This window comes from Erythrolamprus reginae, chromosome Z, assembly GCF_031021105.1.
Source record: "Erythrolamprus reginae isolate rEryReg1 chromosome Z, rEryReg1.hap1, whole genome shotgun sequence".
NCBI classification, from domain to species: Eukaryota; Metazoa; Chordata; class Lepidosauria; order Squamata; family Dipsadidae; genus Erythrolamprus; species Erythrolamprus reginae.
Window position 1 is genome coordinate 117638105 of NC_091963.1, and position 25167 is coordinate 117663271.

General features: G+C 41.7%; 1 protein-coding gene and 1 long non-coding RNA gene across 3 annotated transcripts in view; one reads left to right on the plus strand and one right to left on the minus strand.

Moving 5' to 3' along the window:
• The window catches only part of PLXDC1 (plexin domain containing 1), a 122229-nt gene that overhangs the window by 58152 nt on the left and 38910 nt on the right, over window positions 1–25167 (plus strand). For both annotated transcript variants that reach the window (XM_070726536.1, XM_070726537.1), the window contains exons 3-5: window positions 17546–17689; window positions 21127–21196; window positions 23723–23845. In XM_070726536.1, coding sequence (XP_070582637.1) covers window positions 17546–17689; window positions 21127–21196; window positions 23723–23845 — 337 coding nt within the window. The remainder of the gene's footprint in view (window positions 1–17545; window positions 17690–21126; window positions 21197–23722; window positions 23846–25167) is intronic.
• Window positions 19792–25167, minus strand: part of LOC139153022 (uncharacterized) — a 47280-nt gene continuing 41904 nt past the window's right edge. Inside the window, exon 3 of the long non-coding RNA XR_011556748.1 lies at window positions 19792–21479. This is a non-coding gene — a long non-coding RNA (uncharacterized lncRNA). The remainder of the gene's footprint in view (window positions 21480–25167) is intronic.

The window sequence follows — 25167 nt, forward strand, 5'->3', positions numbered from 1 at the left end:
CAAAAGTAACATACCTCATTGTAAAATAATTAAATAGAAACAGTGGCTCACATATTCCTGTCTGACTGCTGAATAGGGAGAGTCATCCCATCTGGCCTCAGGCTATTTTAACAACAACAACAACAACAAAAATGTCAGGGAAGCTACAAGTATTTCCAGTTTTTAAAATCAGTTCAGTATCCAGCTATTTTTCAGAACTTCACCAAATTCTACATAGCCATTTTTATTCCATGCTCACTGTTATTTAAAGTGAATTAACACTTTTAAGATAGCATTTTTCTGTATATGGCTATTGTGCATATTGTGTTTGTGTGGTTGTTTATTGATTTTCTATTATAGTAAACAAATAGACATTTGAGGAGGGGTATATGGAGGCACAGCTCATTCCTATCGACAAAATCCCACTGCAAGTAATATATTCAGGTTTCTGACAACTTATGCTAATCATAGAATCCAACAGTTCCATTAATCTCATGGTTACATCAAGGAGAGAGATATTATATTGTGAAAATACCATAATCCAGATGTGAAATACTACTGGTTCAGCCCGTTTTGGGTTTACCAGTAGTGGCGGCCACCTGTGGTTCAGAAACTGGTAGCAGCAGCTGGGTGAGGCTCCACCCAACCTCCTGGATCTCACCATTTTATAGAATAGAATAGAATAGAATAGAATTCTTTATTGGCCAAGTGTGATTGGACACACAAGACATTTGTCTTTTGTGCATATACTCTCAGTGTACATAAAAGAAAAAGATACATTTGTCAAGAATCATGTGGTACAACACTTAATGATTATCATAGGGGGTCAAATAAGCAATGAAGAAACAATCAATATTAATAAAAATCTTAGGATACAAGCAACAAGTTACAGTCATACAGTCCTAAGTGGGAGGAAAAGGATGATAGGAATTATGAGAAAAAACTAGTAGAAATAGAAGTACAGATTTAGTAAAAAGTCTGACAGTGCTGAGGGAATTATTTGTTTAGTGGAGTGATGGCGTTCGGGGAAAAACTGTTCTTGTGTCTAGTTGTCTTGGTGTGCAGTGCTCTGTAGCGATGTTTTGAGGGTCGGAATTGAAACAGTTTGTGTCCAGGATGCGAGGGATCAGTAAACCCTCTGCATGCCAAAGCCTTCTGCACATGCACAGAGGATGAAAAAGCATGTACAAGCATGTACTTCCGCACCAGTAGGGAAGTCTACTAGTCTTATAGTAATTTAGTCTATTAGCAAGGTTAGTTTAGAAACATAGAAACATAGAAGACTGATGGCAGAAAAAGACCTCATGGTCCATCTAGTCTACCCTTGTACTATTTCCTGTATTTTATCTTAGGATGGATATACAGTATGTTTATCCCAGGCATGTTTAAATTCAGTTACTGTGGATTTACCAACCACGTCTGCTAGAAGTTTGTTCCAAGCATCTACTACTCTTTCAGTAAAATAATATTTTCTCATGTTGCTTTTGATCTTTCCCCCAACTAACTTCAGATTGTGTCCCCTTGTTCTTGTGTTCACTTTCCTATTAAAAACACTTCCCTCCTGAAACTTATTTAACCCTTTAACATATTTAAATGTTTCGATCATGTCCCCCCTTTTCCTTCTGTCCTCCAGACTATACAGATTGAGTTCATTAAGTCTTTCCTGATACGTTTTATGCTTAAGACCTTCCACCATTCTTGTAGCCCGCCTTTGGACCCGTTCAATTTTGTCAATATCTTTTTGTAGGTGAGGTCTCCAGAACTGAACACAGTATTACAAATGTGGTCTCACCAGCGCTCTATGTAAGGGGATCACAATCTCCCTCTTCCTGCTTGTTATACCTCTAGTTATGCAGCCAAGCATCCACTTGCTTTTCCTACTGCCCGACCACACTGCTCACCCATTTTGAGACTGTCAGAAATCACTACCCCTAAATCCTTCTCTTCTGAAGTTTTTGCTAACACAGAACTGTTTCAGAACTGTTTCAGTAGCAAATACAGTCCCTCACAATTTAAAATAAATCTAACTCCTTCTGGTTCTATGGAATTCTAAATAAATAATCTTAACCCAACTTACATCAAACACAGATCTTTTCAAATACGAAACTATATTTTGAGTGGGGCCTCAAGCAGTTTCCCTCCTTCTTATCAAGGCCAAGCCTGCCTGTCTGTCTCCTCTCGTCCCCTACTGTTTTCTAGAGGATTCTACTTAGGGATACCTCAGTGAAAAAAAGGTAGCCAAATATTCAGCAAAATAATACATTTAGATTACAAAACCTTACACAGAACTCCTCCTTCCCTTCCTTCTCCCTTCCCTCAGCTTGTTTTGTTTCTGTTCCCTTCTTAAGCCCTGTTGTAACCAAATAAAGGTGGTGGATTGGGACATAATAAAGATCCAGTAATGAGGTCATGATGGAGCACAATCCGAGATGTAGAAGCCAGCCAAGTCCACCCAGCCTTGGCATTTGCTCTTTTCATTTGTTTTCCCTCACTTTATTGAGAACACATTTGGAAGCTCCTTAACATGTGAATTCTGAAATGAGAAAATAGGCCAACATGGGTGACAACTGTGGAAATAACACACTTTTGATGGTTCACCTCACAAATGCTGTTAGTTCTGAAGAGCTTCTCTCGAGAGATTTTTGAAGATGAAGAGTCCTGATATAACCTCGGGGCTTCATTTATCCTGGTGTATTCCAGATTATATTTGAGAATCAGCTCTGTGTATGTGAACTGCTAGTAAAGGAGTAATCAGAAAAAGAATGCCGATGGATGCTGCAGAATACATTTTGTGCCAAAACAGCAGAGGGCTGGTTCTCAAAGCAGTTGGACAAGAGATGTATGATATCACTAGATTTCTCTCCCCAAACTGAAATGAACTCTTGCTCACAAGAAATCCCAGAAGGAATGCAGAGGAGGAATATTAGTATAAGCAAGTAGGCAACTATTACCGAAAGAACTGCAGCAACTGCTCTCTGATTTAAGAACTAACCGTGTGTATGAAAGTTGTATAACAACAAATAAAAAGGTCCTTTTCCACTCATCTTTTTTTGGGGGGGTGTATAAATTTTTTATTGTTTTTCACACCTTACAGGGATTCCAATTTACATACCTCAAATTAAAATCAAATACAATATACAGTGGTACCTCGGTTCTCGAACGCTTTGGTTTTCGTACATTTCAGATACCGAACAAAATTTTCTGCAAAAATTTGCTTCGGTATCTGATACAAAAATTCGGATACTGAACAGAAAATTTTGCTTACTGTCCAAAATGTAAGATCTGAGGGGACGGGGTGAGAGAGAATGGGAGTCGGAATCCCGACACGCCCCTCCTGGCCGCCCTCTTAACAGCCTCCCAGTCTCTACCTTGTAACTGCTCCAAGCTGCAGGAAGGGTAGGGCTGGCTGCAATACCGGCAGCTTCGGGGGGCTCCTTTCCACAGCGGTTCAGTTCGTTACCTCCAGGCAGCTGCACCAACTTTTTCTTTCCCAGTGGCGGTGGCTCCGCCGGCTTTCCTTCATCACATGATGTTCCTAACGCAGCTGCTGCTCCTCGAAGGGAAGCCGCCAGAGCCGCCGCCGCCGGGGAAAGAAAAAGTTGGTGCAGCTGCCTGGAGGTATGCACAGATAGCTGCTTTCTTCAATCTCCAGCTGTTTTAACTCCGTCCAGTAACCAATTGCAAAACAAAAGTCCAAAATCCCTTTCAGGCACTCTCTGTTGAATATTAAGTGTATTGCCTCAGAGTTTTGCCATGTAAACTGTCTCTAGGCAGACTATGTAAATAGGTTGCGCCTGATTGGCTGCGGCGCTGACAGCTCGCGTTTGAGCGGGAACTTTGTGTATAAATAGAGCCGGTTTTGCCGGCTCCAGCTGAGACGCGTTCCAGCTGGTAGTCACTTCTAAAGAGCTGAGAAATAAAGCGAACCGTCTCTGCACGTGCTGTCTCGAGTCACTTCACCTGGCGACGACGGAAGAACGAGCCTGCGCCTGCCGCAATGGATCCCTTGCCGGTCGGGAGAGCTCCAGACTACTTCAACCCGGAGAAGACAACATGGGACGCTTATCTAGCGAAGTTCGAAGTGTTCCTCGAGGCTGCGGGCATGAGAAACGCCGATGCCGATCGGAAGAGAGCAATCTTCTTAAACTACTGCGGCACTGAAATGTTCGATCTCGCCCAGACGTTGACCGACCCTACTCCGGTGAATTCCATTTCCTGGGACTCCCTGAAGACTAAGCTCTCCGACCATTTCAAACCGACAAAGCCGCCGATCGTCTACCGCCACCAGTTCTCCAGAATGGGACAACTTGAGGGAGAGTCTATCAACCAATACGCGACGCGCCTCAGAGCCGTGCTTTCAAAGTGCCGGTTTGAAAACCCGGAAGCGCGCTTAATTGACGCCCTCATCTTCGGGATGAAAAACTCTACGGTGAGAAACAAGCTCCTGACCGAAGAGGAGCCTTCACTTCAAAACGTAATAAAACTCGCCCAGACAGCTGAAGTCGCTGAAGCAGCTGCTCGAGAACTCAAGCAAAACGATAAACAGGAAGTCGTGGCTCACATCTATTCGCCTCCTCAACAAGCCAACTCTCCTTCCGAAGCAAGTACACCTCCACACCCCGAAGACAACTGCTTCCTAATTCGACAAGACCACCTCCAAGCGTCGAGACCTCCACGTCAAATTCTTCCCTGTTCCGGGTGCCGCGGCAACCATCCCCGCCATCAATGCCCCTTCCGGGACGCCGATTGCCGCCGTTGCGGCCGCCGTGGGCACATTGCGGCCGCTTGCAGAGCCCCAACTCCTGAGGACACCTTCTCCTCTACAACGGCTGCCAGATTCAACAACCAAACCCGAGGAAATAGAGGCTTCCGTTCCTTCGGCCGAAACAAGCACTCAAACTATAACCGCGACTACATAAGAGGTACTCAAAACATCACTATTAATACGGTAACAACCAACAAAACAAAAATTAACATTTCTTTGCTGTTAAATGCTAAACCATGCCAGATGGAACTGGACACTGGTTCTCGTTATAGCATTATGCCTTGGACAAAGGTTAAACTGTATATGCCTCATGTTAACAAACATAACTTAATGCATTCTGATTTACGTATTAAGGATTTTCAAGGGCAATTAATTCCTGTTTTAGGCATTGTAAATGTACCAATTGTATACAAATGTTTTAAGGGTGACCTCCCATTACTAATTGTGTCAGGGCAAACTCATTCCCTTTTAGGCTTAGATTGGATGGACCCATTGGGAATAGGGATTTCTGGAATCCACACAATTACACATTCTGACAATCCGGATTTTGTCAAGGAATTTCCAAATGTATTCAGTCCAACTCTAGGGACTTATAAAGGGCCACCTATATCTTTCTCACTAGACCCTAAGGTGCCTCCAATCCGGCTCAAAGCACGGAGAGTCCCTCTACCTCTGTTACCCAAACTAGATATTGAGTTAGACAAACTCATCCATCAGGGTATTCTAGTGCCAATTGATCAAGCAGCCTGGGAAACACCAATTGTCACTCCCCTCAAACCAGATGGCTCGTTACGTGTGTGCGCAGATTACAAGTCAACCCTGAACAGAGCCTTACAACAACACCCATACCCCATACCTGTTGTACAACACTTACTGCATTCCTTGGGGGAGGGGAAGGTGTTTGCAAAGATTGACCTGGCCCAGGCTTACCTACAGCTTCCCGTAGACGAACCTACATCATATTTCCAAACCATTGTCACCCATAGGGGAGCGTTCCGATGCACACGATTGCAATTTGGGGTTAGTGTAGCCCCGGGGATATTCCAGAGTTTGATGGAACGCCTCCTCACTGGAATAGGAGGAACTATACCATACTTTGATGACATTTTAATTTCTGGGAAGGATCAGGCCCAATTAAATGCTAGAATAAGACAAGTTCTAACTAGGCTACAGGACAAAGGCCTTAGGGTTAAACCAGGGAAATGTGTATGGGGAACCAGCAGTGTTAATTTTCTGGGATACACTATTGATGGCGAAGGGATTCATCCCACTAGCGAGAAAGTTTGGGCAATACAAAACGCTCCCGAGCCAAAAACTAAGTCTGAATTACAAGCTTTTTTGGGATTACTTAATTTTTACTCTGTTTTTTTGAGGCAGAAGGCCACAGCAGCGGAACCCCTCCACCGGCTGCTTCAGAAGGAAGTTCCCTGGCAATGGGGGAAAACTGAGAGTGAAGCATTTACCCGAATAAAAAGTCTATTAACGTCCAAAAGCGTAGTGGTACAGTACAGTTCATTACTTCCCCTACGTCTTACGTGCGATGCTTCCCCGTACGGGGTGGGTAGTGTACTGGCTCATGTACTGCCTAACGGTACAGAGGCCCCTATCGCATTTTTCTCCAGGACCCTGTCTAGCACAGAAAGGAACTACAGTCAGCTAGACAAGGAGGCGTTAGCATTAGTCTCAGGAGTAAAGAAATTCCACAATTACATTTTTGGTCGAAAATTCCAATTAGTAACAGATCACAAACCCTTGTTAGGCCTTCTAGCCCCAGACAGACCAACTCCACCTTTTATGTCCCCCCGCTTACTAAGGTGGGGAATATTCTTGGCAGGATATCAATATGAACTAATTCATAAGGGAGGAACAACCATCAACCATGCGGATGGCCTTAGCAGATGCCCCATTCCCGACTTAGTAGAGGATCCTGCCCCATCCGCTGATGTCTTATTAATAGAGTTGGCTGATAACCCAATGACTACTGCCAAGGAGGTAGCCGAACATACAGCTAAAGACCCCATTCTCATTAAAGTAGTGAATTGTGTTCTCAAAGGGTGGAATAATGAAAACTTGGGGACAGACTTGTCTGAATTCAAAAGTAAAAGGCTAGAACTCTCTGTTGTTAAGGGTTGCCTGTTATGGGGCGACCGGGTTGTAATTCCTGAAACTCTGCAATCTAAAGTTTTAACCATGCTACATGTGGGCCATCCAGGCATCGTGAGGATGAAGGGGTTAGCAAGGGGCCATTTCTGGTGGCCAGGGCTTGATGGCCACATTGAGAGTTGGGTGTCAAAGTGTGACCCTTGCCAGGAGTCACGGCCTAAACCCCCAAAAACAACCCCTATGGACTGGGAGCCACCCCAGGGCCCGTGGTCTAGGCTGCATATAGATTTTGCTGGTCCCATTGATTCTAAATATTTTCTAATCGTTGTAGACGCATATTCTAAGTGGGTCGAAATAATATTAATGCATAATATCACCACATGCTCTACTATTAAAGCGTTACGCCACCTTTTTGCCACGCATGGCTACCCAGATGTGTTGGTTTCCGACAATGGGCCCCAACTGACAGCCAGACAGTTTGAACTCTTCCTGGATCAGTTAGGGGTAAGGCATGCCCTCATTTCTCCTTTTTCGCCATGGGCGAACGGATTGGCAGAGAGATACGTAAGAGTTGCCAAGGAAGCATTGAGGAGGGCTGGCCCTGGGGAGGTGCAAGAGCACCTTGATGAATTTTTATTGGCACAACATATGACTCCAAATTCAAGAACAAATAGAAGCCCAGCAGAGGTTTTAATGGGCAGGAAGCTCAGATCAACCTTGGACAGATTAAATCCTGTATATTGTACAAAGAATTATGTAAATAATAATGTTGATAATGTTGAGAGGAACATGTATATGGGGCAATGTGTATTCGCAAGGAATTTTGATGGGGGCCCAAAGTGGTTTAAGGGCACTGTTATTCAACAAAAGGCACCAAAAACTTATTTGATTTCTTTGAACGATGGCCGAGTATGGACTAGGCACATCGATCATTTGAGAAGGTGCCAAGACACTGGGGCAAATGCTACCGTTAACCCGCTGATTGCACACGCAGGCCCACCGATGGAAAACAACGCATCGCCAACATGGACAGACTTAAATCTGGACTCACCCATCCGAAGCCGCTCGGCCAGCCTCCCGGAATCATCCTCGTCAACGGAGGTCGGAGATGTGCCAGCCCACACAACTCTGGGCCTCGGAGTGCAACCAGGGCCTTCGGAGTCCAGAGGAGGTACTAGCGAATCGACCTCCTTCCATGCCTGCGACGAAGGACTAACTGAATTGCGCAGGTCCACAAGAAACACCCAAAGACCGCACCGATTGGATGAATATGTCACATGGCTTTCTGTATAATCTGTATGGTTTTTTTTGTCTAGGAGGGGAGGGGTGTTGAATATTAAGTGTATTGCCTCAGAGTTTTGCCATGTAAACTGTCTCTAGGCAGACTATGTAAATAGGTTGCGCCTGATTGGCTGCGGCGCTGACAGCTCGCGTTTGAGCGGGAACTTTGTGTATAAATAGAGCCGGTTTTGCCGGCTCCAGCTGAGACGCGTTCCAGCTGGTAGTCACTTCTAAAGAGCTGAGAAATAAAGCGAACCGTCTCTGTACGTGCTGTCTCGAGTCACTTCACCCTCATCTTACCATCAGCATCAGGAAATCCCTCCCATTCTCTGCAAGCAACTCCTCCAACTCTCTTTCCAGAGGTTACCATTCAGCTTCCATCCTGGCGTCGCATTATCTCTGCAGCTGTATCAGCTCAGGCATGGCTGCCTGTCTGGCTTCACCACAGCCAATGCGAGATAGGCCAGCTCACCTGGTGGGGCATGCCGGCCCCTGCCAAGCCCCTGGCAGCACCCCATGCGTCACTCTCCCTGCAGGAGAGATCTGATCTGGTCCAAAAGGACCAGAACCCCCTGGCAATGGGAATTCAGAGCCATTCCCAAGGGAGAGGGAATGACACCACTGCTGTGGCCATCAGACCCCTCCCCTTCCTCCTCGCACTTATCTTTTCTTTCCTGTCCCAACCTACTTGCCTACTTTCCATCTATCTTTTAATACTCAAGATTTTCTATAACCTTGATTTTCGTTCACTCTGTAAGAAGTAGTACTCTCAAGTGTGCTATGTGAACATACCATTGTTGGGGCTTTCAATTTAGTGTATTGTGTGAGTGCAATCAATTACAGTTTATTTAGTGAAATATGATTTAACAACCCATGTTGATACATGAATCCAGTTTGCGAGACATAATAATTGCCAATTAATTTCTGCATGGTTGGCTGAAAGAAACCAAAGTCTAGAGAAGAATTAACTTAATAGCTCTATGAAGTAGAATTTCCTAGGAGGAGTATGGTCATTGCACCATTTACTAACGAAAACCAGCTGATAACCCAAAGATTGAGGTATCTGGAAAGAAATGGAAAAGTAGAAATTCTACTCATTTTCCCAAAATTGTTGCATATGGATTGACCGGGAATATTACGCAGTTGTTTAAAGATCAGAGGGCGGTAGAAGGAAGCCACTGAAATAAATCCAATGTGGGTCATATTCACATATTACCCTGATTAACTTAACCTTATTTACTCAATTAATCCAAAAGCACTCACATGATGTACCATATTGACTAAATTGGTACATCATATCAGGCTAAAATGAGGTTGGCTAGTTGTGGCTCAGTGTGTGACATAAAAATATTTGTTTTGGAAAACATCTGAAAGACAGCGCAGTTGAAAGATTAAGGGCAAAGTTTTTATACATCAATATATTTTATGTAGTGGTTAGGCCCTAGGAATCTACATGTTGCAGAAAAGCAATTAGTCTCTGGCACATTTCCTTTAACAATTTGTCCTCCAGCTTTGTTAACAAATTTTGTTTAATTAAAATGGGAGAGAATCAGGCCAGATCTCTAAGTAAACACTCTTATTTTTAGGGGCCACAAGGACCAATTCCCAATCAAGTTTAAACCTTGGCCAATATCTTGCTAGGAAGGGGATTCTTTATAAAAATAAAAATTCTGCTGTTAGCAAGGCTACTATGAAATCCACATGATTTTATTGATGCCAATCGGGGTGGGTTCCTCGCCATTCAGACCATTTCACCCGAATCAGTAGTGACCTACTGGTGATGTCATGATGATGTCACCAAACCGGATTGGTTGGTGCCAGTCCATAGGTGCTGCCATCTTTTTTTCTTCGGAGCATGTGCAGAAGCCGAATTTCAGCACTGTACATGCGGTCGCCATCTTGAGGAATCAAACTGACAATGAGATAAGTTAGAACCCATACCTGCTTGTCCCCTCAACTTTTCAGTCATAGAAAGCAGCTGAAAAATGCCCTTCTCCTGTTTTGCAGCCATGACCATTTTCTGTCCTTGCCTCCTTCCCATTTTTATTTGGTTTTCCCTCTCACCCTCTTACTGCAAGCTATACTAATATTTTACTTAGATCCTATTGAATAATGGAGCTAACTGCCTGCCTGCATGATTGTGTATCTATTTGGAGTAAATCCCACTGAAAGAGGGTAGCGTTACTGCCAAGAAAATACGCATAGGCTTTACGTAGATGAAAGATACAGTATTGATTAGTATCAGGTGTATTATAGAGAGAAATGAAAACTTCTGTAACAGCAGATACTTTCTGCCCAGACCAGAGGTGTGTGTGTGTGTGTGTGAGAGAGAGAGAGAGGGAGAGGGAGAGGGAAAGAGAGAAAGAGGGAGGGAGGGGAAAAATGAAAGAGAAAGGAAGGAAGGAAGGAAGGAAGACAAAGAGAGAGAGAGAGAGAGAGAGAAAGAGAAAGAAAATAAAAGAAAGAAAAGAAAGAAATAGAAAGAAAAAAGAAAGAAAGAAAAAGAAAGAAAGAAAGAAAGGGAGAGAAGAGAGAGAAGAGGAAGGAAACACCACAAACACTGGCACTAGATATGGCTTCAAAAGACACTCTGAAACAACACAGGGCTGGAAGACATCTCAGAAGTCATCTAGTCGAACCCCGTGCTGCAGCAGGAAACCTTACATTGTTTAAATTATTTTGGTGCCTCTAACAGAGAGGAAAAATTGCCAGAAAGTAGGAATTTGCCTGGACAGGAGTAGGAGTTTACTAGGACAAAATTTTGGACTCAATTGTGGTCATAAGTCAAGGACTATCTGTGCCTTCCTCTGCATGGCAGCCTCGTCCTAGTAAATTCCTTCTTTCTGGCAATTTTTCCTCTCTGTTTGAGGCACAAAAATAATCCAGACAATGTAAGCACGGGGTTGGACTACATGACCTCTGATATATCTTCCAGCCCTAACTTGCTGTGCTGTTTCAAAGTGCCACATATAGTGGCAGGGTTTGTGGTGCTTCCTTCCTCTTCTTCCTCTTTCTTTCTTTCTCTTTCTCTTGTCTCTTCCTTCCTTCCTCTCTCCCTTCCTTCCTTCTTTCCTATCTCCTCCTATTTCTTCTTCTATCTCTTTTCCTCTTTTACTTTCTGTCTCTTTCTTTTCTTTCTCTTTGTCTCTTTTTCTTTCTTCTCTCTCTCTCCCTCTCTTTCTTTCTTTCTTTCTTTCTTTCTTTTTATTCATATGTATCTTCCTATAATCTACTATCTCTGCTATAAAGAGTATGCCAGCAAAGGATTGGATACCTTAACAATTGAATGGTTAATATAATGGAGGTAATAAAAATGATGCAGGAGGCACATGGATTGTTTGTTATTGTTAGTTTAGGTTAGGAGTCAGCAAGCTAAGTCAAAGAACTATTTGGACCCATTTTCCACAGAAAACAAACCCTGGGAGCCACAAAACATAGGTGAGCATGGCCAACTCGACATCACGCACTCTCGCCTAGTCACATGAACCCCCTTCATATCATTATTCCTTCCATCCCCCCTCCTGATTTTATCTTTCTTTCTTTCCTCTCCCTCCTCTGATTTCACATTCCTTCCTTCTGCTCTCCTTTCACATTCCTTCCTTACCTCTGGTTTTACCTTGCTTCCCCCTCCTTCCTTACCCCCCTCATCTGTTCTTACCTCCCTCCCTCTTTCTTTCCCTTCCTTCTGTTGTGGTTAGCTCTGGCCCAGCTCCTGGCCCAAGGAATGTGAAGGTGGATGTGGGGGAAACATCCACATGCAACAGGCCTGTTTTGCTCCCGATAGAGTCAACTAGTGAAGTATCCGATGACGAAGGAAGTGTGGGTGTGATGGAAGAGGGGGGCTTGGTTGACAGCCCAGGAGGTGATCAATCTTCCTTATCTTCGTTGGATTCGTTGGATTAAGATGAGGAACATATGACAGACCCACGCATGCGTAGAGCTATGCATAGGAGAGAACAACTTAAGACATATTACAGGAGATAGGAGTGGCCACCTGTGGTTGGGTGGGGCTCCAGTAATTAGAGCTGCTGATAAAATGCTGGCTTGGCCATTGTGGAAGATTATCTGATCGTAGTTCGTCAAGACCGTGAATTGTTGTATTCAAGACTGTGTTTGGATTCCTGGATTCTGGCTTATACTTTATTGTGAGTGTTTACCACTGTTTGGACAACAGTAGCTGTGACCCAATTTCACAGTTACCGAGTTAGTAATTGGATTTATTACTGGACTTCGTTCTTGTATTATATTTCAACTGTGCCTTGTTGCTACAAGAAATCCCTTTGAAGTTTAAAAGGGAGTTTTTTCTTCTCTTCTGATGATAAAGAACATTTATTTGCCTTCTATCGTGTGTGTGTGTGTGTGTGTGTGTGTCTGCTTGGACTAATTAACCTGTAATTAAGGGTGGTTGGCACTTTTTTCTCCCTTTTTTCTTTCTTTCTTTCTTTGTCCCTTCCTTCCTTCCTTCCTTTATTCTCTCTCTCACGCACATACACACACATCCTTGCCTGGTCTGGGCGGAAAGTATCTGTTGTTACAGAAGTTTTCATCTCTCTCTATAATACACCTGATACTAATCAATACCGTATCTCTCAACTACATAAAGCCTATGCGTATTTACTTGGAAGTAAGACTACTCTCTTGCAGTGGGATTTGCTCCTAATAGATACACAATCATGCAGGCAGGCAGGCAGCTAGCTCCATTATTTAATAGGCTCTAAGTAAAATTTCTACATTAACAAAATGTATACCTAAACAACGGAATATAAGGGGTAAAAAATCATAGCAATAGTCTGAGCTATTCTTCTTCCCACCTCACCCTCCCCTGCTTCCTTTTGCTTTCAGGGTGGGAATGAAAACCAAATAAAAATGGGAAGGACAGAAAATGGTGCCTGGCTGCAAAACAGGATGTTGTGTCCAGAGGACAGTTAGGCCTTGTACCTGCCCCATATTCTTTGGGCGGGAAAATACTGCAAGGTGATTGGTTGGCTCAGCCTGGCAGCCCGGCATATATATAGCTGCCAGGCACAGCCATGTTTTGTCTCGTTTCCAGTTCTGTAACCGTTACTTCTGTTAATAAAGAACCGTTACTTCTACAAGACTGTAGTCCTTCATTTCTGCAAGGATTCAACACAGGAAAAGCTGAAAAATGCCCTTCTCTTATTTTGCAGCCAGGCACCATTTCTGGGACTGAAAAGTTGAGGGGACCTAAACAGGGGTGGGTTCCAACTTACCTCCCTGCCAGAAAGCTTATTCAAGATGGCGATCGCATGAACAGTGATGGAAACTCAGCTTCTGCACATGCTCAGGAGAAAAATAAAATATAAAATAAAATAAAAATTCAATTAATTTTTTTTTAAAAAAAAGAAAGCCAAAAACAAGATGGTAACCACATACTGGAAACTTGATTTCTACACATGCTCAGAAGAATATTTTTTTAAAAAAAATAATTAATTTTTTTTAAAAAGATGGTGGTGCCCATGGACCGGCATTGACCAACCTGGTTTGGTGACTTCATGATATCACCAGCAGGTTGCTAAGAGTATGGACAAACCAATCCAAACTAGGAGGAACCTATCCCTTTTATCGTTATAAGGCAGGGGCGGGGAATTATAGCCCATTTATGATTTGTGGACTTCAACTCCCAGAATTCCTGAGCAGCCATTCTGACTCAGGAATTCTGGGAATTGAAGTCATGAAGGGGCCATAGTTCCTGTTGTGATTCAGCCTGAGGCTCCTCAGGGACCGGCTGGAGCTCTGCCGGATCTATGCCCAGAGGAGGAGGACAGTGAACAGGAGGGGGAGGACCAGGCAGACGGGGGAGAGGAATGTCAGGAAGAGGAGGAGGGAGAGCAGCTTGAGACCCCCGGGGGGGCTCTCCCCAGCTAGTAGCCTGGATTCATTGGATGAAGACGCACAGGCTATAATAGACATGAGGCAGCGACGTGCAGCTCAAAGACGGGGCCAATTAGAAAGGTATTTCCATCCCTGAATTGGCAACAGCTGGGTTTGGGTGTGGTTCTCCTCAGCAGGGTTGAAAAGGCAGGCCTGCCCTTACAGTCTTGTGGAGAGTTATCAACTGGGAGTCCTGTGACCTTGCTTCGATTCTTGACGTCTCTGATCTTGGCTTGTGGCCTAGAAGTCTGGAAGACTTGGGGGAGGCGTGGGGTTTATTATCTCCAGCGTTGTTTTTGCCAGCAAGAATCCTGTTTTATTGCCTGGCCTTCGTGAAACCTCTGTGAAGCTTCATAGTGTTCCTGTCTGTAAGAACAGTTTTTGTTACCTGTGTTTGCTTTCAATTATATAAACTGCCTTTGCTTTTTACCAGTGTGTCTGGCTACTCTTTTTAGTTGGTGTTGGCATCTGGGGGGACCCAGACAGAACATACACATGCTCAGAAGAATTAATTTTTAAAAAAAATAATTAATTCTTTTTTTAAAAGATGGTGGTGCCCATGGACCGGCATTGACCAACCTGGTTTGGTGACTTCATGATATCACCTGCAGGTTGCTAAGAGTATGGACAAACCAATCCAAGCTAGGAGGAACCTATCCCTTTTATCGTTATAAAGCAGGGGTGGGGAATTATAGCCCTTTTATGATTTGTGGACTTCAACTCCCAGAATTCCTGAGCAGCCATTCTGACTCAGGAATTCTGGGAATTGAAGTCATGAAGGGGCCATAGTTCCCCACCTCTGTTATAAATGATAACTCACATTAACCATGCATAAAGTTACTTATTTGTTCACAGTTCTCCTAACACGCACATGTAGGAAAATAAAGATAAATGCCAAATGCAATATAATTTTTTCTTGTTCTGCTTAGACAGCTTTTTCCCCTTGACTTTCATCTGCCTTTCCTTCAGTGAACAAAGATTTGCTAACACAAGAAAGGGAAGCTTCTTCCACATTAAATATTACTTTATAAATAGAATTGCTGTCCTGTTCCATATCCCCAAACTTTTTTTAAAAAAGAAATCTCTTTGGGAGATATGACTAAATTACCCAAATTAAAGCTATTTTTAGTTTGTTCTCTCATTATCATTTTTGTCCTCAAGCATTTAATTTGGACTGGGCTACCAATGATAACTGTAGGTGAGACCTCCTCAATCTGTGATTTCCAAAAGTACTGATTACAAAACCCATCACTCTGAAGCTTTATTTAAAAGCTGGGAGCTTATAGTATAGTTTCACTACCGAATAGTCTGTTAAATCTTTTATTCACATCATGATGGTAATGACGACAACAGCAACAAAAACAACAACAAAGTTGGAAGGGACCTTGGAGGTCTTCTAGTCCACCCCGCTACTTGGGCAGAAAACCCTACACTATTTTAGACAAATGGTTATCCAACATCTCCTTAAAAACTTCCAGTGTTAGAGCATTTACAACTTCTGGAGACAAACTCTCCCATTGATTAATTTTTCTACTTGCCTCCAGAAGGTGTGATAATACACAACTGAATATATCAATAAAAGTTTTCTTTTCTTTTTTAATTTCTTTATTGAGTTTTCACATATAGTTCAAATCACACATTATTCTGTTTTACAGATTATAAACCATCTCTATTAAAATTCTTATAATAGATTTTTACCTGTTACATTCCATTATATACATTATATTTCATACTTTTATATTCTAATATTTGTTATATTCAATAACTGGTAAATAAAACTTTTTACATGGTAGCTGTAGATTGTTTCCATTGTACTGTTGCTTCTTATTATATTGTTTCTATATTCTCTTTTGAACCCATTCATGCCATTTTTGCCATGTTCGTTTTGATTCCGTGATTTTGTTTCCCTTGATTGAGTTAGTGAGTTCGTCCATCTCCACGCATGTATATATCTTATTTATAATTAATTCTTCCGTTGGGGTCTGGTCATTTTTCCAGAGTTGTGCTATTGCAATTCTCGTTGCGGGGTTTATGTGTGTTGTAAGAAGCATTGTTTGTTTTGAGTATTGTTTTCTCCAAACTCCTAATAGCATAGCTTCCAGAGTGAATTCGATTTCCTCTTTCGTAATCTCTGAAAGCCAGGTATATATCAATAAAAGTTTTCAATTTAAATGTAGTAATATACCAGGCAATTGTTTTGCAACAAAACTGTTTTAAAATTATGTTTATAAAAGCTGTTGATGACAAGTCCTATTTTAAAGGAGGCATTCCCATATCCTTTCATAGAAAGGAATGTATGTTCTTAAAAATAATATTAGTTGAATCTTAAAAAGCAGGAAGCTAGCTTTTTTGCAAGAAAAATATTTCTAATTGATACATAAAATATTTAACTGATAATCCTTTTAAGGAAAAATATGAAGCAATAGGATATTAACCACATTTTATCCTTTTATTGTAGACATACTATTCAGGGCAGAAGTGGATTCCTCCTGGTTTGGACCAGTTCTATAGAACTGGTAGAGCCTGCCAAGCTCCCAAACCAGTTTTCCAACCGCTGCCATTGGTAGCACCATTTTGTTTTCTGCTTCTGCGCATATACAGAAGCTGTTTTTTGCTTCTGTGCATGCACAGCACCTGTGTTTTTAGCACTGAGCACATCCTTAAGCAAAGCGACAGCACAGAAAACTGGAACCCATCCATGGTTTGCCCAGGTTCACCTGGTACACCAGTTGCGGCCCTATCTGGACTGGGACTCACAGCTCACAGTCATTCATGCCCTCATCACCTCGAGGTTCGACTACTGTACATGGGGCTACCTTTGAAAAGTGTTCGAAAACTTCAGATCCTGCAGAATGCAGCTGCGAGAGCAGTCATGGGCTTACCTAGGTATGCCCATTTTTCACCAACACTCCGCAGTCTGCATTGGTTGCCGATCAATTTCCAGTCACAATTCAAAGTGTTGGTTATGTCCTTTAAAGCCCTTCATGGCATTGGACCAGAATATCTCAGAGACCGCCTTCTGCCGCACGAATCCCAGCGACCGATTAGGTCCCACAGAGTGGGCCTTCTCCGGGTCCCGTCAACTAAACAATGTTGGTTGGCGGGCCCCAGGGGAAGAGCCTTCTCTGTGGCGGCCCCGACTCTCTGGAACCAACTCCCTCCAGAGATTAGAACTGCCCCTACTCTCCTTGCCTTTCATAAGCCCCTTAAAACCCACCTTTGTAATCAGGCATGGGGGAACTGAGACATCTCCCCCGGGCATATACAATTTATGCATGGTATGTTTGTATGTAAGTTTGCTTAGTAAATGGGGTTTTTTAAATATTTTAAATTATAATTTAGATTTGTCATGAACTGTTTTATTTTGTTGTGAGCCGCCCCGAGTCTGCGGAGAGGAACGGCATACAAATCTAAATAATAAATAAATAAATAAATAAATTGTGGAGCTGTAATCCAGTGTGTTCAAGTAGCCTTGGCTGAGGGAAAACTGCTTTAAAATAACCTTATCTGTTTACCTCTGTGCAGGAAGACAATCACAGCTACTATTTATCCCGAATTTATGGTCCCGAAGAGATGCGAGCCAAGGAACTTTGGGTCGAGGTGGCTGAAACCAACAGGAGCCAAGTAAAAATCCATGGGATCCTCTCCAATACACACAGACAAGCTTCGGTGAGCCACCCTTTCTCCTAACCCTGCCAATCCACCAGCATTATGTTGACTTACTTTCTTAACTTTTGGTACCTGAATTCTGTAAGTACATTTTGTTTTTCAAGCTTCGTTTCTCTCTCTGCTGTACATAATAAGCCTAGAGGGACAAGTAAGAAAATGGACCGTAAAAGCAATAAAAAAAAAAAGTTTAAAAAAATGAGAGAAGTGCCTGACCAGAGAATAAATTTTATGTGTAATTACAACAGCTTGGCAATAGTTTCAACTTCCAGTGATTAAAAAAAGTCAGTATTAAGAGGCTAATACCCATTCATCCTCATTACAACTAGAGAGGTAGTAATGAGTGTTTATAAAAGCAAAAGAAACATAAGGATTTGATTTACACATTCATTAAGCTATAAAATGGTTTGATTTTGGTTTAGCCAACCATTATGATTTATGTCATAATTTATGACTTTATATGAATCCAGTCAATTATATTGTTGACCATTGTTCAAGAATTAAATAAGCCATGTATATATATTTGAATCCACTCAATCTTATAGTATGGTATTTGTTAAATACTCACAAATTTATTATGATTTAATTTTCTTGGATGAAATCCATTTTTAAAAATTCAGATTGTAAGAAATTGGTTGAACTTCTCAGTGTCAGAAGACTCTGTTCTTTTAAATGTTAGATTTAGCATGAGGAAAAGCAGTTATTATTTTTCTAGTAACTGTTATTCTTCAGTGTTATTTTCAGGGATCTGGAGATGTGGCCAGCAAATTAATACCAGAACATCATCTTATCTTAACTTTTGCAGTAACATAAAGCAGTTGTTTTTATAAAATTATGTAATTATGTAAAAATGAGATGCCTCAGAACTCAAAAACCTTAATCACAGACTTCCTAAACTCCAGGAGGGCTGGAAATAAAACAAAAATGCCCCCCAAAATGTAGCTTGTTATAACTACAGCATTAATATTGAGCAGTTGGTTTGAAATTAATGTTAAACTGACATTGGGATTTTAACTTTTTTTTATCCAAATGCTTTAGAATTTTTTCTGTTTGAATTTTTGCCCAGATTTACTGTGCTACAAATCCCAATACTGCTGGGAACAAAAATGATATACAGTAAAAATGATATACAGTATAAACATCAAATAGACAGACATATCTATAAGATGGGTCACAATTGTATCTTTAGTGCTCTGCCTTGTTTTTTTATGTGTTGTTTTATGCCCACATTTTGCAGTTATCCGAGGTAAAACTTGTTTTGAGTCACACTTATTTTTAAGGGCATGTTCATCTTCAGTTAATATAGAAACTATAGTTCAGTGATGGTGATCTATTGCACAGGTGCCACAGGTGGCACGAGGAACCATATCAACTGACACGTGAGCCGTTGCCCTAGCTCAGCTCCAATGTGCATGTGTGTGCCAACCAGCTGATTTTTGGCTCGCACAGAGGCTCTGGGGGGGTGTTTTTGGCTTGCAGACAGCCTCCAGGGGGATGGAGAGGTCATTTTTACCCTCTCCCAGCTCCAAGGAAGCCTTTGGAGCCTGTGGAGGATGAAACACAAGCCTAGTGGCTCACCAGAAGTTGGGAAACAGGCCGTTTCCAGCCTCCAGAGAGCCTCCGGGATGTGGAGGAAGCTATTTTCGCCCTCCCCAGGCATTGAATTATGGGTGAGGGCACTCACACATGTACGATTGTGCATGCACATGCTCTTTAGGTACCTGAGGGAAAAAAAGATTCCCCATCACTGCTATAGTATGTATGATTGAGTCGTATCTTGGCTGTGTTGATGGTATCAGTTGGTTTTATCTTAGCATCTCTTTGGGATTTTATGATATTTTTCTTTTGTTCTTTCATTCTCCGGAAGCCACCTAGAGTCATATGCTCGAGATGCTCAGTCATATAATGAATGAAATAATTACCATCTTCCAAAATTTATTTATTTATTTACAAGTGTTTTTAAGATTAATCGAGGCAAGCTAAGTGTTGGGACATGATTTTTTTGTACACTGTCAGTGGTTTTTAATTCATTTATTTCTCTCTCCACCCCCCTCTCAATGTCCGTGTGTGTGTGTGTGTGTGCGCGCGCGTGCATTTCCGTTTATTATTAAAGGGAAGAAGAAGCAAACCTCATCACTCTCAAATGACACCATTAGTTCATTCCATTAGTTCATTTCATCATCTGTTGGCCAGCAAAAATGTCATTTTATAAATAGATAACGTTTTACACATAAACCCATAAGTTCTGGGGTTAATATTCAGCCCAAAAGTCAATAAGGGATCTATTTTCTAGACATAAGTTTTGCATGCAGCCATTTTGAAGAGAGAAGGTTGTATGTTGCTCTGTTCTAATTTTTCCATCAATATTTCAAAGAAATACAATGTTTTTTAACATAAGAAAAAAATGTAGCAACAAAAGGCTGGTTCTATAGTATGTGAGGATCCTTCCAACTCTATGGATTTATAAAAATCTGTACCAAATGCACAGCATTTAGCAAAAGGCAGCATTTTTTCTTTGTTGCAAAGTTATCAGATTAAGTTCCGGGGGAAAGCGCCAAACTTCAGCCTAATGGCATTCCAAGAGATAACAAAGAGAATGCATCATAGAAGAGAAAAAACAGCTCACCAATTTTCTAATAGCCATTAGCATCAGGCAAAGAGTTTTCAACAAGGCAGAAATCAGGTTTCGGGAGGGGCATCTTGGAGCACCCCAACTCTAACACAGCATCCATGAAGTAATGTTGAAACCCCACCCTGAATTTCCCAAAATCCTTCGCTTTTATATCCTTCGCTCAAACCTCCAAGAGGTAAAGCTGCAAGCTTATTTCCTTTTACCATACAAGTCCCGTTGTCTTCTCAGTAACCTCCTGTATCTAGCATCTAAGAGTACACTCTAATATCTTCTTCCTCCTCTGACTGCGACCACTTCCCCGCTGGTATATCAGCCCTCCTCTGGTGGTCCCTCAGGTTCCTCCAGCTCACTTTCTCCCTCACTCTCACTCTCTGCATCAGCTGGCAAACCCATTGGCCCAGGGTATCCAGAGGGGCCTGGCACATCCTCCTCAGAATCTAACAAGGAGTGCTCACAACACCAAGAAAGATGTGTTGCTGACTATTTCATCTTCAAGCAAATGCTAGGCTTCACCATAGGAAAAAATATGTAACAGAAACTAATAGCATTTCAGAAAGCTGAGGAGTCTGCACACACTTTGATCTTCTCTATGAAAGATAATAAAAATATAAAATTGTGCCAAGATATTTATGTATAAGTAATCAAATTACCCTCTTTTCTTTGTACAAATCTCTGTCATCCAGTATAAAGACCTGTGAGTATAAACCTAATTGACATTTTATGTTCATCTTAAAGCATTAAGAATAAGGGTAATAATTCACCCAAGACAACAGCCTCTAATGCTGTTTTCCTCATTATTCTTCTACAGAGAGTCATCCTATCCTTTGATTTCCCTTTCTATGGCCATTACTTGCGGCAGGTCACCATAGCAACAGGAGGTGAGCATTTTTGGTTACTACACTGGTCATAAGAGTTGCTGTTTTTGCAAAAAGCTTACAGGATATGGACAGTTAGCTGCAGCACGTATTTTTGGAAGCAGAGTTGAACACATGGTTTAGACTGTGGTTCTCAAATGATTACAGCTGCTTGACCTAACTGAGCCTGTGGGCTTTTAACTGAAGTCACTTAGTGGAGGCGTGAGATTGAAAAGAGCAGGTTAATTTTTGTTCCATCCACTGTACCATTGCTGAATAACAGACCCAGGTGCAAGTTCCATCTTTCCTAAAATAGAGAGAAAAAAGAGAAGGGGCACCAATGTGATTTTGTGAAGTGATCATCCTATTACAGTATATCCATGTTTGCCTTAGCCTACACTTCTTCTTCCTCACCATCACCAATGCCATCTTCTTCTAAGAGACCAAGGTGATGTACATCATTCTCTGCCTTTTCCCACCCACCATTTCATCTTCAAGATAACTCAGAGGTCATAATTAGCCTCCATCCGCATTGTGGATTGAATCCTTGAAATAACTCTCAGCCAGCCAGAGAATTTGAATAGATGTCCAAATCTGGATTGTGTTAGGCTAATTATGAAGCCTACACCAGTTCAATTGGTGGCAATGTCATCTGGGTACAGGCAGATATAAAGTTTATCCTAGGCAAAAAAATAGTACCGGTATGTTTATATGAATTTCCATCATATTTATCTGGCTGGGAATCAGATAGTATCATATGATTGGGGTAGCAACAACAGCAGCAGCAATATCAGTTTTGTTCTCCAAATGGAGGGAGTTTGCCTGTAGCAGTTGAGAGTGATCTGCAAAATTTGGATGCAAAGCAGGCAAAAGTACTTCTGATCTGGCATGATTACCTATCAGTGGTTCTTAAAGAAGCAAAAACCAAAAAGTTCAGAGAGAAGTCTTGTACAGTAGCAATATAAGAGCCATGGTGGTGCAGTGGTTAGAGTGCAGTATTGCAGGCCACTTCTGCTGACTGCCGGCTGCTTGCAATTTCACCAGGCTCAAGGTTGACTCAGCCTTCCATCTTTCCAAGCTAGGTGAAATGAGGACTCAGATTGTTAGGGGCAATATGCTGATTCTGTATACTGCTTAGAGAGGGCTGTAAAAGTACTATGAAGTGGTATATAAGTGCTATTGCTATAGGTTTGAGAATAACATGCTTGCATAAAGAGGTGTTTAGGAGGCAAATAGGACATCAAGGGACCCAAAGTTGATTTTGTCCCACCAGTTGACCATATTGGTGCAAATCTTGGATTAATCTGTTCATCTGAGCTGCCATTTGGTTCTAATATTGGAATGATCTGGTCAATAGCCACTGAGTTCATTCTGGATAGTTAAAGTGGGGGGTTTCCCCCCTGGCACTGATAGGAGTAGTAGACAAAAACCTGTCAGGCTTCCCCAACAAGAACCTGGCACAAAATCATAGATTGTGGAACACTTCTCATCTTAGTTCAGCTCATCTGATAAATCTGACAGAAGTCCCACAGAGGTGGCTCAACTAGTTTAGAATTTTTATTGAATTCTTATTGTATAGAATGAAGGTACAGTATAAAGCAGGGGTGCGTTCCTACCGGTTCAGACTGGTTCACCCAAACTGGTAGCAGCCTGCTGGTGACAATGATGTCACCAAACATCAATCAGTCTTTTTTTAAAAAAAATTGGTTCCCCCCCCAATTTTTTAAAATGTTTTTCTTCCATACATGTACAGAAGCCAAGTTTCCGGTTTCTGTGTATGTGGCCACCATTTTGTTTTTGGTGGTTTTTAAAACAAAAACTGGGGGGGGGTCTTTGTGTTGAGAATGTGCATGTGCAGCCACGAGGCAGAGTTACATATTTCTGAAATTTCTACTTTTTCTCATTTTGTATGAAATCACCACACTGATCAAGCCTAGCGTCAAAGATTAGCGTGGTTTTCCTTACTTTTGGACACAGTGATGTGATGATGAACTGATTTTTGGAGAATTAAAAAGACAGTCAACCATTAGCTTTCCATAATTCTTACTAATTTCACCATGAAGCAGTGAAAACAGATGAGGTATCTCACATAACCAACTATCTGGATCAGACATTGGTACCTTGCTCCTTGACTTGGGAATGGAAACAGATGGAAGAACCATAATCCAACAAACTGGAGAACGTAACATTAGAGAAGAGCGATTGATCTAAAGGGATCAATCACCCAATCCTCACAGCAATATGGATTGGAGATGAGGATTGTGGGAGCTGAAGTCCAATACATCTAAAAGGCATCAGCTTGGAGATTGCTAGTATAAATCACTTTGTTTCCCTGTTTCTGCAACATCCTTGTGAGGTTAGGATGAAAAATGGAGATCAACGACCAAAAATTAAACCAGTGTCTCTCTTCTCTTATGCATTGCAATATATGGGATTTGTAGGAAATAAAAGGCACTGGAGCTATGGATTATAACCAACATTTTCAAAAAGCACCAATGAGGCTATTTGGCTCTGAATATAACGTGTTGCTCCCAATTGCTCTTTTGGCAGGCTTTATTTTCATGGGCGATGTCATTCATCGAATGCTGACAGCTACACAGTATATTGCTCCTCTGATGGCAAACTTCAATCCTGGCTATTCGCGTAACTCTACTGTCAAATACTTTGACAATGGTGAGTTCTTATGATATTTCTCTCCCAGGACTAGATCACCACTTCTATCCCACATCCAGGCAAACTTTCCCACTGCTGGACTGGATATTTATTTTGAAAAATGAAATTCAAACTCCAGAAAGTCTCAGCAAACCCTTCCCTCTATATATCTTTGGGTGCTTTTATTTTATTTCATTTTTCACGGTTAAGATTTACTTATTGGGGAGTGATAATGGAGGAAAGCTGGAGTCAGGCTAATTAGCAATTTTGTTCTTAGCTGATGATGACTGAGTCATAAAAATCTTTTTATGATCATCTGTGCAGTTGTAGGAGATAGGTTTGATTTACATCTCTGCGGGGGGGGGGTTAGAAAGAGGCAAAAATATAGAATTAGGAATGGGCAATTAGTAGGTGTGTGGTGGTGGGCGATAAGTTCAGGTCAGTTATCTTTGCTAGTGCCTGGAATCTGAGTGTATGTGCCTGTGATATGGTTGAGTGCCTGGACCGATTGTTACCAGGGTTACCACTTAGTCTGTACTGATGTTTTCATAAAGTATTCTCAGTGCAGTTTTCTTCCCACCTACAGTACTTTATATTTGGTTGATTAAAAGGGCCTGCAGAAGCAGATTGTTCAAATCAATGAGAATCATTTTTTTAAAGTGGGGCTTTTTCAGTGATTTCTTAATGGCCTGTTGGTTACTCATTATTGAAAACAATTTGTAACTGTTTGGAAGCATATTTCAACAAGTGAGAAGAAAAAAGTAAAAAAAAAAGTCAAAAAAAGTCAACATATCTCCGGTATTTTCTGTTCATAAGATGTAGGAGGTAAGGAATGGGTTTGGGAAAGGCTCTTCCACTACATACTGTATTTTTCGGAGGACAAGACACACCATTTTCCTCTCTAAAAGAAGCTGAAAATTTGGGTGCATCTTATACTCCAAGTGTAGCTTTCCCCCCCCCCCCCCAGCCCTAATTAGGTGCTAATGACTTTCCTGGCTTCCTATTCCCTCAAAATAAAGTTTGTTCCAGCCCTAAATCTTTGCAGGCTTGTTTTCATTCCTGCACCCTCTGAAAAAGGCTTTTTCAACCCTAATGCAGTGCTAACAATTTTTCCTGGCTTGCAGCATTTATTTTTATTCCGACTCCCTCCAAAGCAGCTTTTCCTGCCCTAACTCTTTGCAGGCTTGTTTTCATTCCTGAAAACAGTTTTTTTTAGCCCTAACCAGGGGATAAAATAATGTGCTGAAGCTGAACAGACTAAGGATGCTAACTAGATGAATACCTGGTAGATAGATCCCCCCCCTATTTTCCTCCCCCCCAAAATAAGGTGTGTCTTATACTCC